Here is a 10,603-nt window from a genome sequence, read left to right on the forward strand (position 1 = left end):
TCGCACTTTCGAATTATCGTAAAGAACATCTTAAATGTGAAAGAACACTATAAGCCCCTGACTGAGGAATGCTGCATACAAACGGTATCGCTTACCATTCTTAGTACAAGCGAGGATCCAAACTACAAATCTCTTACCTGAAAGAGGGTAAACTTGGCAGGAAACAGCGGCGAAATCTGTTGTAAACTGTACTCGATGACTCTCAAGCTTAAAGTGAAAGCTACACCCAGTAAGCAGAGAAGCATTCTGTCTGCGCATGCACATGATTTGAGTTTCGATGAGTTTAGCCGCTGGTGCGCGCCCTCACAAACTCCCGCTTTTCTTCGAAAATTGACACGAAGTTGTGTGCAATGGCGGTGCAAACAAAATTGTTTTTCGTTTGCAAGTGTGTGCACTAATTTTTATCGTAAACGTGATAGAAAGTGTAAAAAGGTCGAAGCATGGGTGTATAATTTGCGGGAAGAAGTCTCAGAAAACTCCATTTCGTGGTGTACACAGGCAGTCAAACGCCGACTTAGAAGCTTGTTTTGGTTTCCTCGAGACAACATCGGGAGACATTTGTGAAGCCTGCAGAAAGGCTCTCCAACAGTACAGAAGCAATGGGAAGACATTTCATCGCGTTAGTGTTTTCTCGCGTTTAATTTCTCTTATATCACGTACAGTTGTGATGCTGAAATAAAGATTGAATGCTGCCCCGTGCAGCCAGAACTACAGAAGTGTTATATTTTCATTGATATTGCCAAACTTAGTTTGTAAACAAGTCAACGAAAATGTAAAACAAACATTTTCAGTGGGCTTGAAGAGTAGAATCCTTCTAAAATTTGGTATTTATCTTTAGTTCAAAGTATGTTCAGTCGAATCTCAACCAACCCGGACGAGTTCCGAAGAGAAAAGGACCAGTCATGTCAGTGTCAGGTTCTGAGTGTGTAGCTAGTGTCTTAGCTAGTGCAGATAATGATAGGGAGATGGTAGTTATACCAAAGGAGACCTTTTTTAAAATGGAGGAAAATTTGAAGATTTTGTCGCAAAGTAAGTAAAATCGCTTGCTTGGTCTACCTTTGAATTCCACTTTCATCTGTAATCAGTAGTGTAATTAATTAGTTGAGTGTAGACACCATCTTTAATGATAAACAAAACTGTGATGCCAGGAACCTTTTCAGTAAAGGATCAATTTAAATTTCGAGATAAAAGGTCTTCAAAACTAAATAATGTATAAACAACAACCCAGCTAGAAGAAACTTACATCCATAGTTGCTCCCAGGGGAAGTGTAATTTTGAGCAAGAAATTAACAATTTCAAGCCTCTGAAATTTAATAATTATTTGGCTAGATTTGCTCCCAAACTCTAGTATAACACAACCTCCTACCCCTGGCAAATGCCCCCCCCCCCCCCCACACACACACACACTCCAAGCAAACTGTTGCTGTCTCATATCACTAGCCCTCTTTGATAAGTAGCAGGGGAGTAGTGGAAATTAATCAGTCAACAGAAAGGCAGACAATTTACTTCTGGTATGCACTTTGAAGTAACCTTCCAGCCATGCATCAGTCTCCAAAGTTATAATTTCAAATAAAGAAATACTGATGGAGGAGGCTCAGTCAGATGAATTAGCTTCAAAGTAACTGATAAAACAACGAAATAAACAAATAAATAAAGATACATTTGAATAAAAATCCAAACATGTATAATTTTACTAAACCCTAAAATGGTACAAACAATAGTACACATTAGCAAGCTTACATACATGTACAAGCATTATTCATTCAGAGTCTATAGTTCACTGTTCAAAGAAATGAATAATAAATTGAACCAATAGTTGCAGTATTATTTTAAGGTTGCCTGTGTACGGAGCTTCGTAAACTGGCTTTTGATGAACGTAAGCCTAGTTTCGACCTTTTTCTCACAACAGTGCTTTTCCCTTCATGAGGAGTTAATGAAAACAAAGGCTACTTTTGAAAGACAACCTGATTCACATAAGAAAAGTAACACCTATCATCTGTTTCAATTCAAAGAATGATTGTACATAAAAGTAAATTTAGTTCCATGTACATGACAGGAATCTTCATCTAATGCATTACAACAAGGTCAACTCTTCACAAATATTTAACCCTTGAAAGCCATATTTTGAACATTATACTTGTCTGAGATATGTTTTATTCTTCCATGTATTCTGTAGGATATGACATAAAGCAAGAACTCAGCTTGGTCAAAAACAAAATATACAGCAAGTTAATTGCTAACAAGCGAATCCACATCTACCAGCCTGAAATGTTCAGAGAATTCTGCATCTCAGCAGGGGCAACAAATATTTTTGATGCCATTCTTGATGCAATTACATCAGCAAGGCACTCCACAGAATGTATTAATCTCAATAAGAGAAGGGCTGTGTCAGTTATTTATAAACTTTGCTACTGTTTGAGTCAGGCATGCAATTCACTTCAAACTGACCCCGCCCTTTACCTTAGGAATTGTAATCTAAATCAAGAAGGTATGGATACCGCCGCCTGGTTAGCTCCATTGGGAGAGCGCCGGACTGCTGTGCGGGAGGTCGAGAGTTCAATACCGACCGGACCAACACTCAGGGTCTTAAAATTAACTGAGAAGAATATGCTTCCTTTCTTTAACATCAAGAATTGGTTAGATGTTCTAGTCTTCTCGGATAGGGACGAATAAATGGAGGTCCCGTCTCCTGCAGGGTTAGGGGCAGGAGACGTTAATTTCCCACGCACGAGATTACTGTGTGATGGATGTCCTCCCCTGGGGTGGGTTGGGTGGGTTACAGGACCCCCGTTGATACCAGTGTTTACTACACTGAAGGGGCTATCCTGTATAAATATAGATGTCTGTCTGTCTGGATACACAGCACATTATGGGTCTCTCTTGTGCAAGAAGGACAGTGAACACCACTGCTAAATTGTTGTCTGAAAATCATTCAAACATTTCATTCAAGATGCCATTGAAAACAAGTGGCTTTTAGTCCTGATTATAGATGATTTCACCTCAATTCACACCAAACGAAGACCAAAGAGAGATAAGGCATCTGAAACAAAGTCCATGTGTACAATAGTCGTTAAAGCTTTTAAGAACATACCTGCTGTAAGTGTGCAGCAGGCCGGTATCATGCATGATGTAAATGGCATCAGTATAAACACATGCCTACAAATTATAACATCTGCATCATCTATGCAAAACATGAGCAGCTCATATGCTTCTGTAATGCCAAACTGGATTACCGAGGCTTTTTTCAACCCAGAACTTCAATGCCAGCGACTCAACACCCATCAGTATTCCGGAAATGACAATGTGAAAACAATGACAAAATGGATGAGCTACATCTTGTTGAATTTGTGGAGTTACAACTTAAGTCCAAAGAGGACTTTAATACAGCATATAACATAGCAAAGAGGACACTTTAATACAGCATATAACATAGCACTTAGTGCTGGTTTGGGTGATTATGCAAAACAGTTCATTATTTTTCAGCCTGGTGATTGGCCATGTCAATTTTTCTGCTGTCAAATAATATATCAGTGTGTGAAGAAGTTTATCAGTTATCAGCAACCTCATCAAGTCAACTGTGAAAACATTCAAGCTGCATCAGATCATTCGGCATATTCTTATCCATCCTTCACTGGTTCTGACAATGAGCAAAGTTTGCCATCAAACTTGTCTTCTCAGCCCTCTATTCTCTCTGTGATTCCAATGATAGGTCCTCTCCACATATCCTTGAACAGTAGAGAACACATTGTTACTTCCATCCATTTTTCAAAACAGTGTATGAAAGCATTTTACTCAATCAAAACTGGCAGACAATCCAAAACCCTGGAGGATCAGCTTGCTCTTAGAAATTGTTTATGGAGGATGGATATTAATACGAGAATCTGTGATGAAAACGTTTTGGCGATTTAAAGATCCGGAGTATGGAACACTTTTTAATCTTTTGGACAACTACATACCCTTAGTTCTTTCTATTTACAGCATTTCTTTTAAACTTAATAATTTCTCAGAATACTTCAGAGCGATGATTCGAATGTGGATTATGTTCACCTGCCTTAAGCGTCGTCATTACAAGAAAGCTCCACTAATCTGGCTTAACATGTGCTCACGCTGGGGAAAGCATTCACCCCAACTTTATAAACTTCTTTGTAACTACATAACAATTTTTGATGAGTATCCTGTTGAAAATACCCACAGCATTCTACGTGCCCAAACAAAGCCCTCTGACAGTGCCGATGAATTAAGAAATAAAGCCAAACAAGTTTTTGAATCAAAGGAACAACAAGCTACCTTTAGATCAGCTTTGACATCACCATCACAGTTTTCATTTTCCCAGAACCAACTACAGTTTCTCAAAGTCAAATGTGCTCAAGTACTTAGTTCTATGTTAAGAAGAATTGCTTCAACACAAGGACAAAGCTCACTCTCGTCAAATGGAAATACAACTTCTCAAGTAAAATTTCCAGCAATCTGTGCCAACTATCCCATCAACAGTACTTCTTTACCTCTTGGGTATCAAGGTAACGTTAAACCTGATGCAGCTAAGCAATGTGACTTACCTGAATGTATGTCTGGCCAAAATGATGACTGGAAAGTTTTAACAGGTTGCTTTCATTCCTTCCACAATACCTGTTTAAATGGCTTAAATTCATGTCCCTTATGTAAAGACTTCCTGAAAAAGAAAGTTCAAGAACTTGGTCAAACTGCAAAACAAGCAATTCTTAATCCTAATTCAAGCACTGAAGTACCAGCTGTGAGCAAGGGCAAGGAAAATGAAAGATCTGATTCAGGGTTAGATTCACCCACTGAAACTACAACTGCAAGAGAAATGGAGCAAGATGAATTTGAAAATACTATAAGACAGCTTAATCATGAAATTGCAAGTCTTAATCCAACTTCACAACCATTCCCAATTTCCAGCAATAACCAAAGACGCACAAAAGCTGCTTCCAACAACAGAGAAACAACTACTAAGGTCCCTCCACACTGCAGAAAATGCCACCATCCTGTTCGTGGACACAAAAGATCAAACAGTTCACAGGTTAAATGTGATTTTTGTCCCAACAATGTCTGCACAGTAAATTCAGGCAATAGTTTCTCGAGATGCAACTGTTCATGGCACAGGGAAAACCACACACAGAGAGACACTCCACCAGCTCCAGCATACCAAATAACTGTAACCACAAACCAGCATGTGGATGTCACTGAGTGGCTCTTGCCTCCAAATATTTGCCAATCAACCATAGCAGGGAGTCTGATTGGAAGTAATGCGTGTACAGTTATTGCTATGCTAACTGGATGCCATTTTCTTGAAGGTAAAATTTTCATTCCTCAACAACTTCAAGATCTATCACAGGTAATTCCTCTCTACAGCCAGCTAATTCTCAAGGGGAACCATATTTACAGCTTGTTTCATGTGCCTGTGCAACAACCAAACCTGGAAGTCAAAGAAGTCCTTCAGTACAACAATGAAGAATTTCAGAAAATTGAACTAATTGCAGACTTGGGTTTTTTCACTGTTGAAGACCTTGAATCTTATCTTACAAGCTACCATTGCCAGCATCCAACATTTGCTGCAGTCCTGATTGTGCCCCCAGACAAGACAATGGTGTTATGCTTCAGGAATGCAAGTATTTGCCTCTTTGAAAGTCACAGACATGGCCACCAAGGAGGCATTATAGCCTCGAGCTCTTCTGGAAATCCCGCAATTTTTTGCAATACGTTGAAAGGATGGTAGTGAGAGACTGGGAAATGCAGTTGCATGGATCAAACATAGCTGTACTAGGTCTAAAGTAAACTCTGAAAACTTAACTTTAGACCTTATACAGCTACTGTATGTATCGAACATTATAATTGTTCTACATTTTCCAAGTAAGTTGCTCAGCAGGTGTTTCATTCATTTGGTGAAATAAGTAGCAAAAAACATGGTCTCAGGCATACACATTATGAGTGAAATGCAAGGTTTACAACACATTCCAAGAACATGTATGCTGGTTAAATTATTTCAAATCCCATATTCAGCTTCAGAAATATATTAAATAAATATTTACTTGTCTTTGCAAGTGAGTGAAGTTCCAGTACTACAAGTGTACTACACAGTACTTTGGGGTCCTTCGAACACTCCGCTGAAGAACTGAAACGTACACGTCATTTTCGACCGCAAATACGTTTAAAAGAAATATTTGTGGCGAAAAGCACGCATTTTTTCTGGTTAAGGAACTTGCATAGCTCGGAAAAGGGATAAATAAAGTATTCGCTTAACATATTTGTGAGTTGGGGCAAAATACTAAAACTAAGTTTTCGTCAATTTTCTGCCGGGACACTCACTCGAAGGGTAAAAACATCATCTACGCCGTACGTAATAAAAATGATAACATACAACACAATAAAAGAAGATCTACTAGGTAAGACTATTATAACAAATGAAATGGACTCCAGGAGTACCTCTAAAGCAGACTTAAACGACATATCCCATAGACGTTCACTGCGATCTATGACTTGGAAAAACTACCATAATTTGTTCCGTTGAAATGCACCAAAAGTACTCGCAATAAAGTGTTAATCCTCGTTGCTGTACATTTTTTAAAGAATGCAATGCCCAGCGGCTGTAAAGAAAAGGTAAAGGCACTATTAATTGTCAAAAGATACGAGTCGAAAAAGCAAAACAAAAACCACGTGCGAGCCGTTATGTAATAATGTCATAGAGCATGCGTGTCACGCATGACGTCCCAACGTGACATCTCTTCTTAAAAAAAAAGTTAAAACATAAACAAGATTCTAACAAATAAACAAGGTTCTAACATGCTGTATTCTGTCCGTAACTACGTCTCTTTAATCACATATAAGATAACTAATAACAGACGAATTTAATCGACCTCTCTCGCTCGTCGCTCCACGTGTCATTACATCCTCCGGTCATGTGACCGACACAACATCCTTTCTTTTCTTAACAGAAAAAAGAAAAACTTAATCTTAAACTAGATCATACGATCAACGCAACTGCAACTATGTCCAGAGTTTTTTTTTTTTTTTTTTTTTTTGCTTTACATAGCTCATGTCTTTATCTCCATTGTTCGCGCTGTTTCCCTTTTTTTTTTTCCTTTTGTTTTGAATCACAACAAGGTTCAAGCCTGTAAGAGGCTACTATCATGTCAGTTTTCTTTCTAGGTTACTCCCATTCACCATAGCGATCTGGGGGAGGCCTATCCCGTTGCGGCCTCTGCTCTAATTCATTGTCCTCTTGTAACTCAAACTGATGATCACTGTCAACACATTGTTCATCTCTGGGGGTAAACTTCTTTACTTCTGTGACGTTCCTCTGGTATTGAACTTTCTCAGGTGACTGTACCACAACACTATTGCCCTTCTTTTCAATGATTTCATAAGGCTCACTTTCAAATTTGGTTGACAACTTGTTTGACTTTTTCTTCTTTAGAAGCGCTTGGTCACCAGTCTGAAGGTCATTGGATTGAGCACCCCTTCGTTCATCTGCATATATCTTTGCTTTTATTTTATTTTCCCAGTCGCGATCTCGTATCTCATCATCATTTACGGTAGTTTCGCGCAACTCAGGCATCTTTGTGCGGATCTTTCGACCAAATAATAACTCCGCAGGAGAAACTCCTGTGACGGTGTGCGGCGTTGTTCTGTATGTAGCGAGGTAATGGAAGAGCTCTTTCCTCCAATTTTTTCCTTCTGCTTGTGCAATTCTCATGCGTTTGAGTAGGCTTCGGTTTTGACGCTCTACCTCTCCATTTGCCTGTGCCCATTGTGGCGTAACCTTGCGGTGTAAGATACCATTATCAACGAGAAAATGCTCAAACTCTTCACACCGGAATTGTAGTCCGTTGTCGCTCGTTATGGTTACTGGCAGGCCATGAACAGCGAATATCGTCTCGAGGCGTGAGATAATCTGGGATGCAGTAACTGACATCAAGATCTCCACTTCATAGTACCTAGAATAATAGTCAATGACAACAAGCAGGTACTCTCCTGTTGGCATCGGTCCGAGGAGATCCAAGGATAAGTCCTGCCATTTGCCAAGCGGCAGCTCAGTAGGCATCAAAGGCTCCGGTGGAGTTGCTTGTCCAACTAATTGACATCCATGACACGACCTTACATATTGTTCAGTGTCTTTGTCGATACCGGGCCACCACACTTTAGTCCTCAGTCTTAGTTTCGTAGCAACAATTCCAACATGTCCTTCGTGTGCAATAGCTAGTACTTGCTGTCTCAGAGTTTGGGGAATAACAATGCGAGTTCCACGCAAAACAACTTTGCCGATGGCACACAGTTCGTCTTTTACTGGAATATATTTAACACATTCTTTGTTGTTCCAGACACCTTCACGAATGCATCGCCTTACTTCACTCAGTTCAGCATCACGATGGGAATGTTCCTCTACTTCTCGTGTTGTCATGGCTTTCGGGGTGGCTGTCTGGGCTATAAACCGTACATATTCTTCTGCAACATTCCTCGTTTTCTCCTCGTCCAGACTGTGGTAGCAGCTCAGTCGAGACAGGGAATCTGCTATGTTCTCGCTACCAAGCTTGTATTCAGTGGTGTAATCAAAAACTTGCATCCGCGGTACCCAACGCTCAATGCGGGCAGGGGGTGTCGACTTCTTTGAGTACAAACATTCCAAAGGCTTGTGATCAGTTACAAGGTGAAACTTGATCCCATATAGGTAAGCTTGGAACCGTTCACAAGCCCGTACAATCGCCAGCGCCTCGCGCTCTGTCTGGCTGTATCTGCGTTCTGTATCCGTTAGACTTCGACTAGCATACATAATGACCCTGAACTCTCCTTGCTGCTTCTGAGCAAGAACGGCGCCCATACCCACAGGACTTGCATCAGTGATTACACGAGTCTCAGCATCTTTGTCGTAATATCCAAGAACCTCTGCTCGAGCCAGTTCATTTTTCAGCTTCTGAAATGCTGCAGCTTGCTCTGATCCCCATTGGAACACAATATCCTTCTTTGTCAGTCTTCGCAGTGGCTCTGACAGTGTCGCAAGATTTGGAATAAACCTTCCACTGTAATTTTCTAGACCTAAGAATGACCTGACTTCTGAAACCGATTCTGGTTCTCTTGCTTCGACTACTGCCTTCACTTTGTCAGCGGCCACACCCACTCCTCGACTTGATAGAATATGGCCCATGAATGCCAACTAACTCATGGAGAATTGGCACTTTTCTAAGTTGCACAACTATTGTAATTAGCACCTAAACACTTGCACCTCGTTACTCACACCCACCAACCACAATACATGTAATTACCATATCTGCACCTGCACCCGTATATATCTGTGGACAACCTCATTAAAGTGCAGTTTTGAACACGATAAGTAACGGTCAACATGGTGGCAGCTGTGCTTGTTTTTCAATTTCACAGTCAAGAAGATTCAAGCCGATGAGTGATATGGCCTCAAACACTCCCTTCCCGCAATTCAAAACAACTGGGAATGACAAACACGATGTGGAGGTCTACATCGAAGACTTAGTCGACTACTGTATTATGCAAAACTGGTTCGATCCGTCCAAGGAAACAGAAGCAGCGAAGTGGACGAAACCAGAGAAAGCGATGGCATGTCTTCGAGCATCGTTATCCCCTGCAGCCAGAGCGATCTACAAATACAGCTTAGGATTGTCTGAACAAGATCAGAGCAAACCGCACATGGTTATCAACGCTCTGAAAGAGTACTACGGCGCTAGCATCGGGGTCTCGGGCGAAAGGCAAAAATTCCTTTCCCTGCTACAAAATGAAGAGGAATCCATCGCGTCTTGGGAAACAAGGATTCGCAATCAAGCTGCACAGTGCGAGTACGAAAACTTCGCTGATGAATTGATGAGAGATCAGTTCATCGCCGGATTAACATCTGAATCTCTCCGCGTAAAACTGATTGGGAAAGGCCACAGGCATCGAGATGCAGCGCAATCAAAAGTCACTCTACGAGAAGTCGTTGAAATAGCCAAAAGCCACGAGGCAACTTCATTTGCAAACCAGTTAATGAAAAATGCCCGAGGCAACCAGCAGGAGCAGGTAAACTTCACAAAGAAGACAAAATCCGAATACCGCAGCTCCGACACCTTAACAGCGGCCTGCTTCTGGTGTTGCGGTGAACATCCCAGCCCTCGTCAACAGCATTGTCCAGCGTTCGGGAAACGATGCAACAAGTGTGGAATCATTGGCCATTTTGCTCGTGCATGCAGAGGAGGAACGAGAATTGGTAGAAGACGACATCAGCAATCGAATTTTGTTGATGATGACCCTGATGAAGAGGCATTTGTTATAAATGATCAGGCAGCGCCAGTCGGTGCAAAGAAATTCTTCGCTCACCTACACCTCATCCATGGGAGGCGGTCGAAAATTGTTAAAGCTCAAATCGACTCGGCGTCGACCTGTAACACTATGCCAAGTTCAGTATTAAGCCAGCTATTCCCGAATTTGAAAATCTCAAAGACGAAAAGCAGAATCAACACCTACGGAAGCCAAACAATGAAACCAGAAGGTCAAGTAACCCTCGTGTGTGAAAGGAAGGGCAAATTCCACACAATTGACTTCCTAGTGGTGAACGTTCCGGACGACAAGCCTCCACTTCTTAGCG

At 41.1% G+C, this 10,603-nt stretch overlaps 1 protein-coding gene and 1 pseudogene across 2 annotated transcripts; one reads left to right on the top strand and one right to left on the bottom strand.

Annotated features, from left to right (window-relative positions):
- Positions 1-1,667: 1,667 nt before the first annotated feature.
- Positions 1,668-7,690, bottom strand: LOC148740436 (uncharacterized). Of its 2 annotated transcripts, XM_088750639.1 has the most exons (4): positions 6,442-7,690; positions 6,048-6,130; positions 4,557-4,669; positions 1,668-3,725 (listed from the first exon to the last, which is right to left on the bottom strand). In XM_088750639.1, exon 1 carries the CDS (start codon positions 7,571-7,573, stop codon positions 7,166-7,168), a length of 408 nt encoding a protein of 135 aa, XP_088606765.1. In that variant the 5' UTR covers positions 7,574-7,690; the 3' UTR covers positions 1,668-3,725; positions 4,557-4,669; positions 6,048-6,130; positions 6,442-7,165. The 2 variants fall into 2 exon arrangements, with proteins under 2 accessions (XP_088606765.1, XP_088606764.1); XM_088750638.1 differs by lacking the exon at positions 6,048-6,130.
- On the top strand, positions 2,149-6,054 carry LOC148740437 (uncharacterized; annotated as a pseudogene).
- Positions 7,691-10,603: the final 2,913 nt, after the last annotated feature.

Source organism: Stylophora pistillata, chromosome 2 (assembly GCF_964205215.1).
Source record: "Stylophora pistillata chromosome 2, jaStyPist1.2, whole genome shotgun sequence".
NCBI classification, from domain to species: domain Eukaryota; kingdom Metazoa; phylum Cnidaria; class Anthozoa; order Scleractinia; family Pocilloporidae; genus Stylophora; species Stylophora pistillata.

Coding starts and splice junctions, on each gene's coding strand:
- LOC148740436 (XM_088750638.1), bottom strand. CDS start 7,573: ATGCCTGAGTTGCGCGAAACTACCGTAAATGATGATGAGATACGAGAT.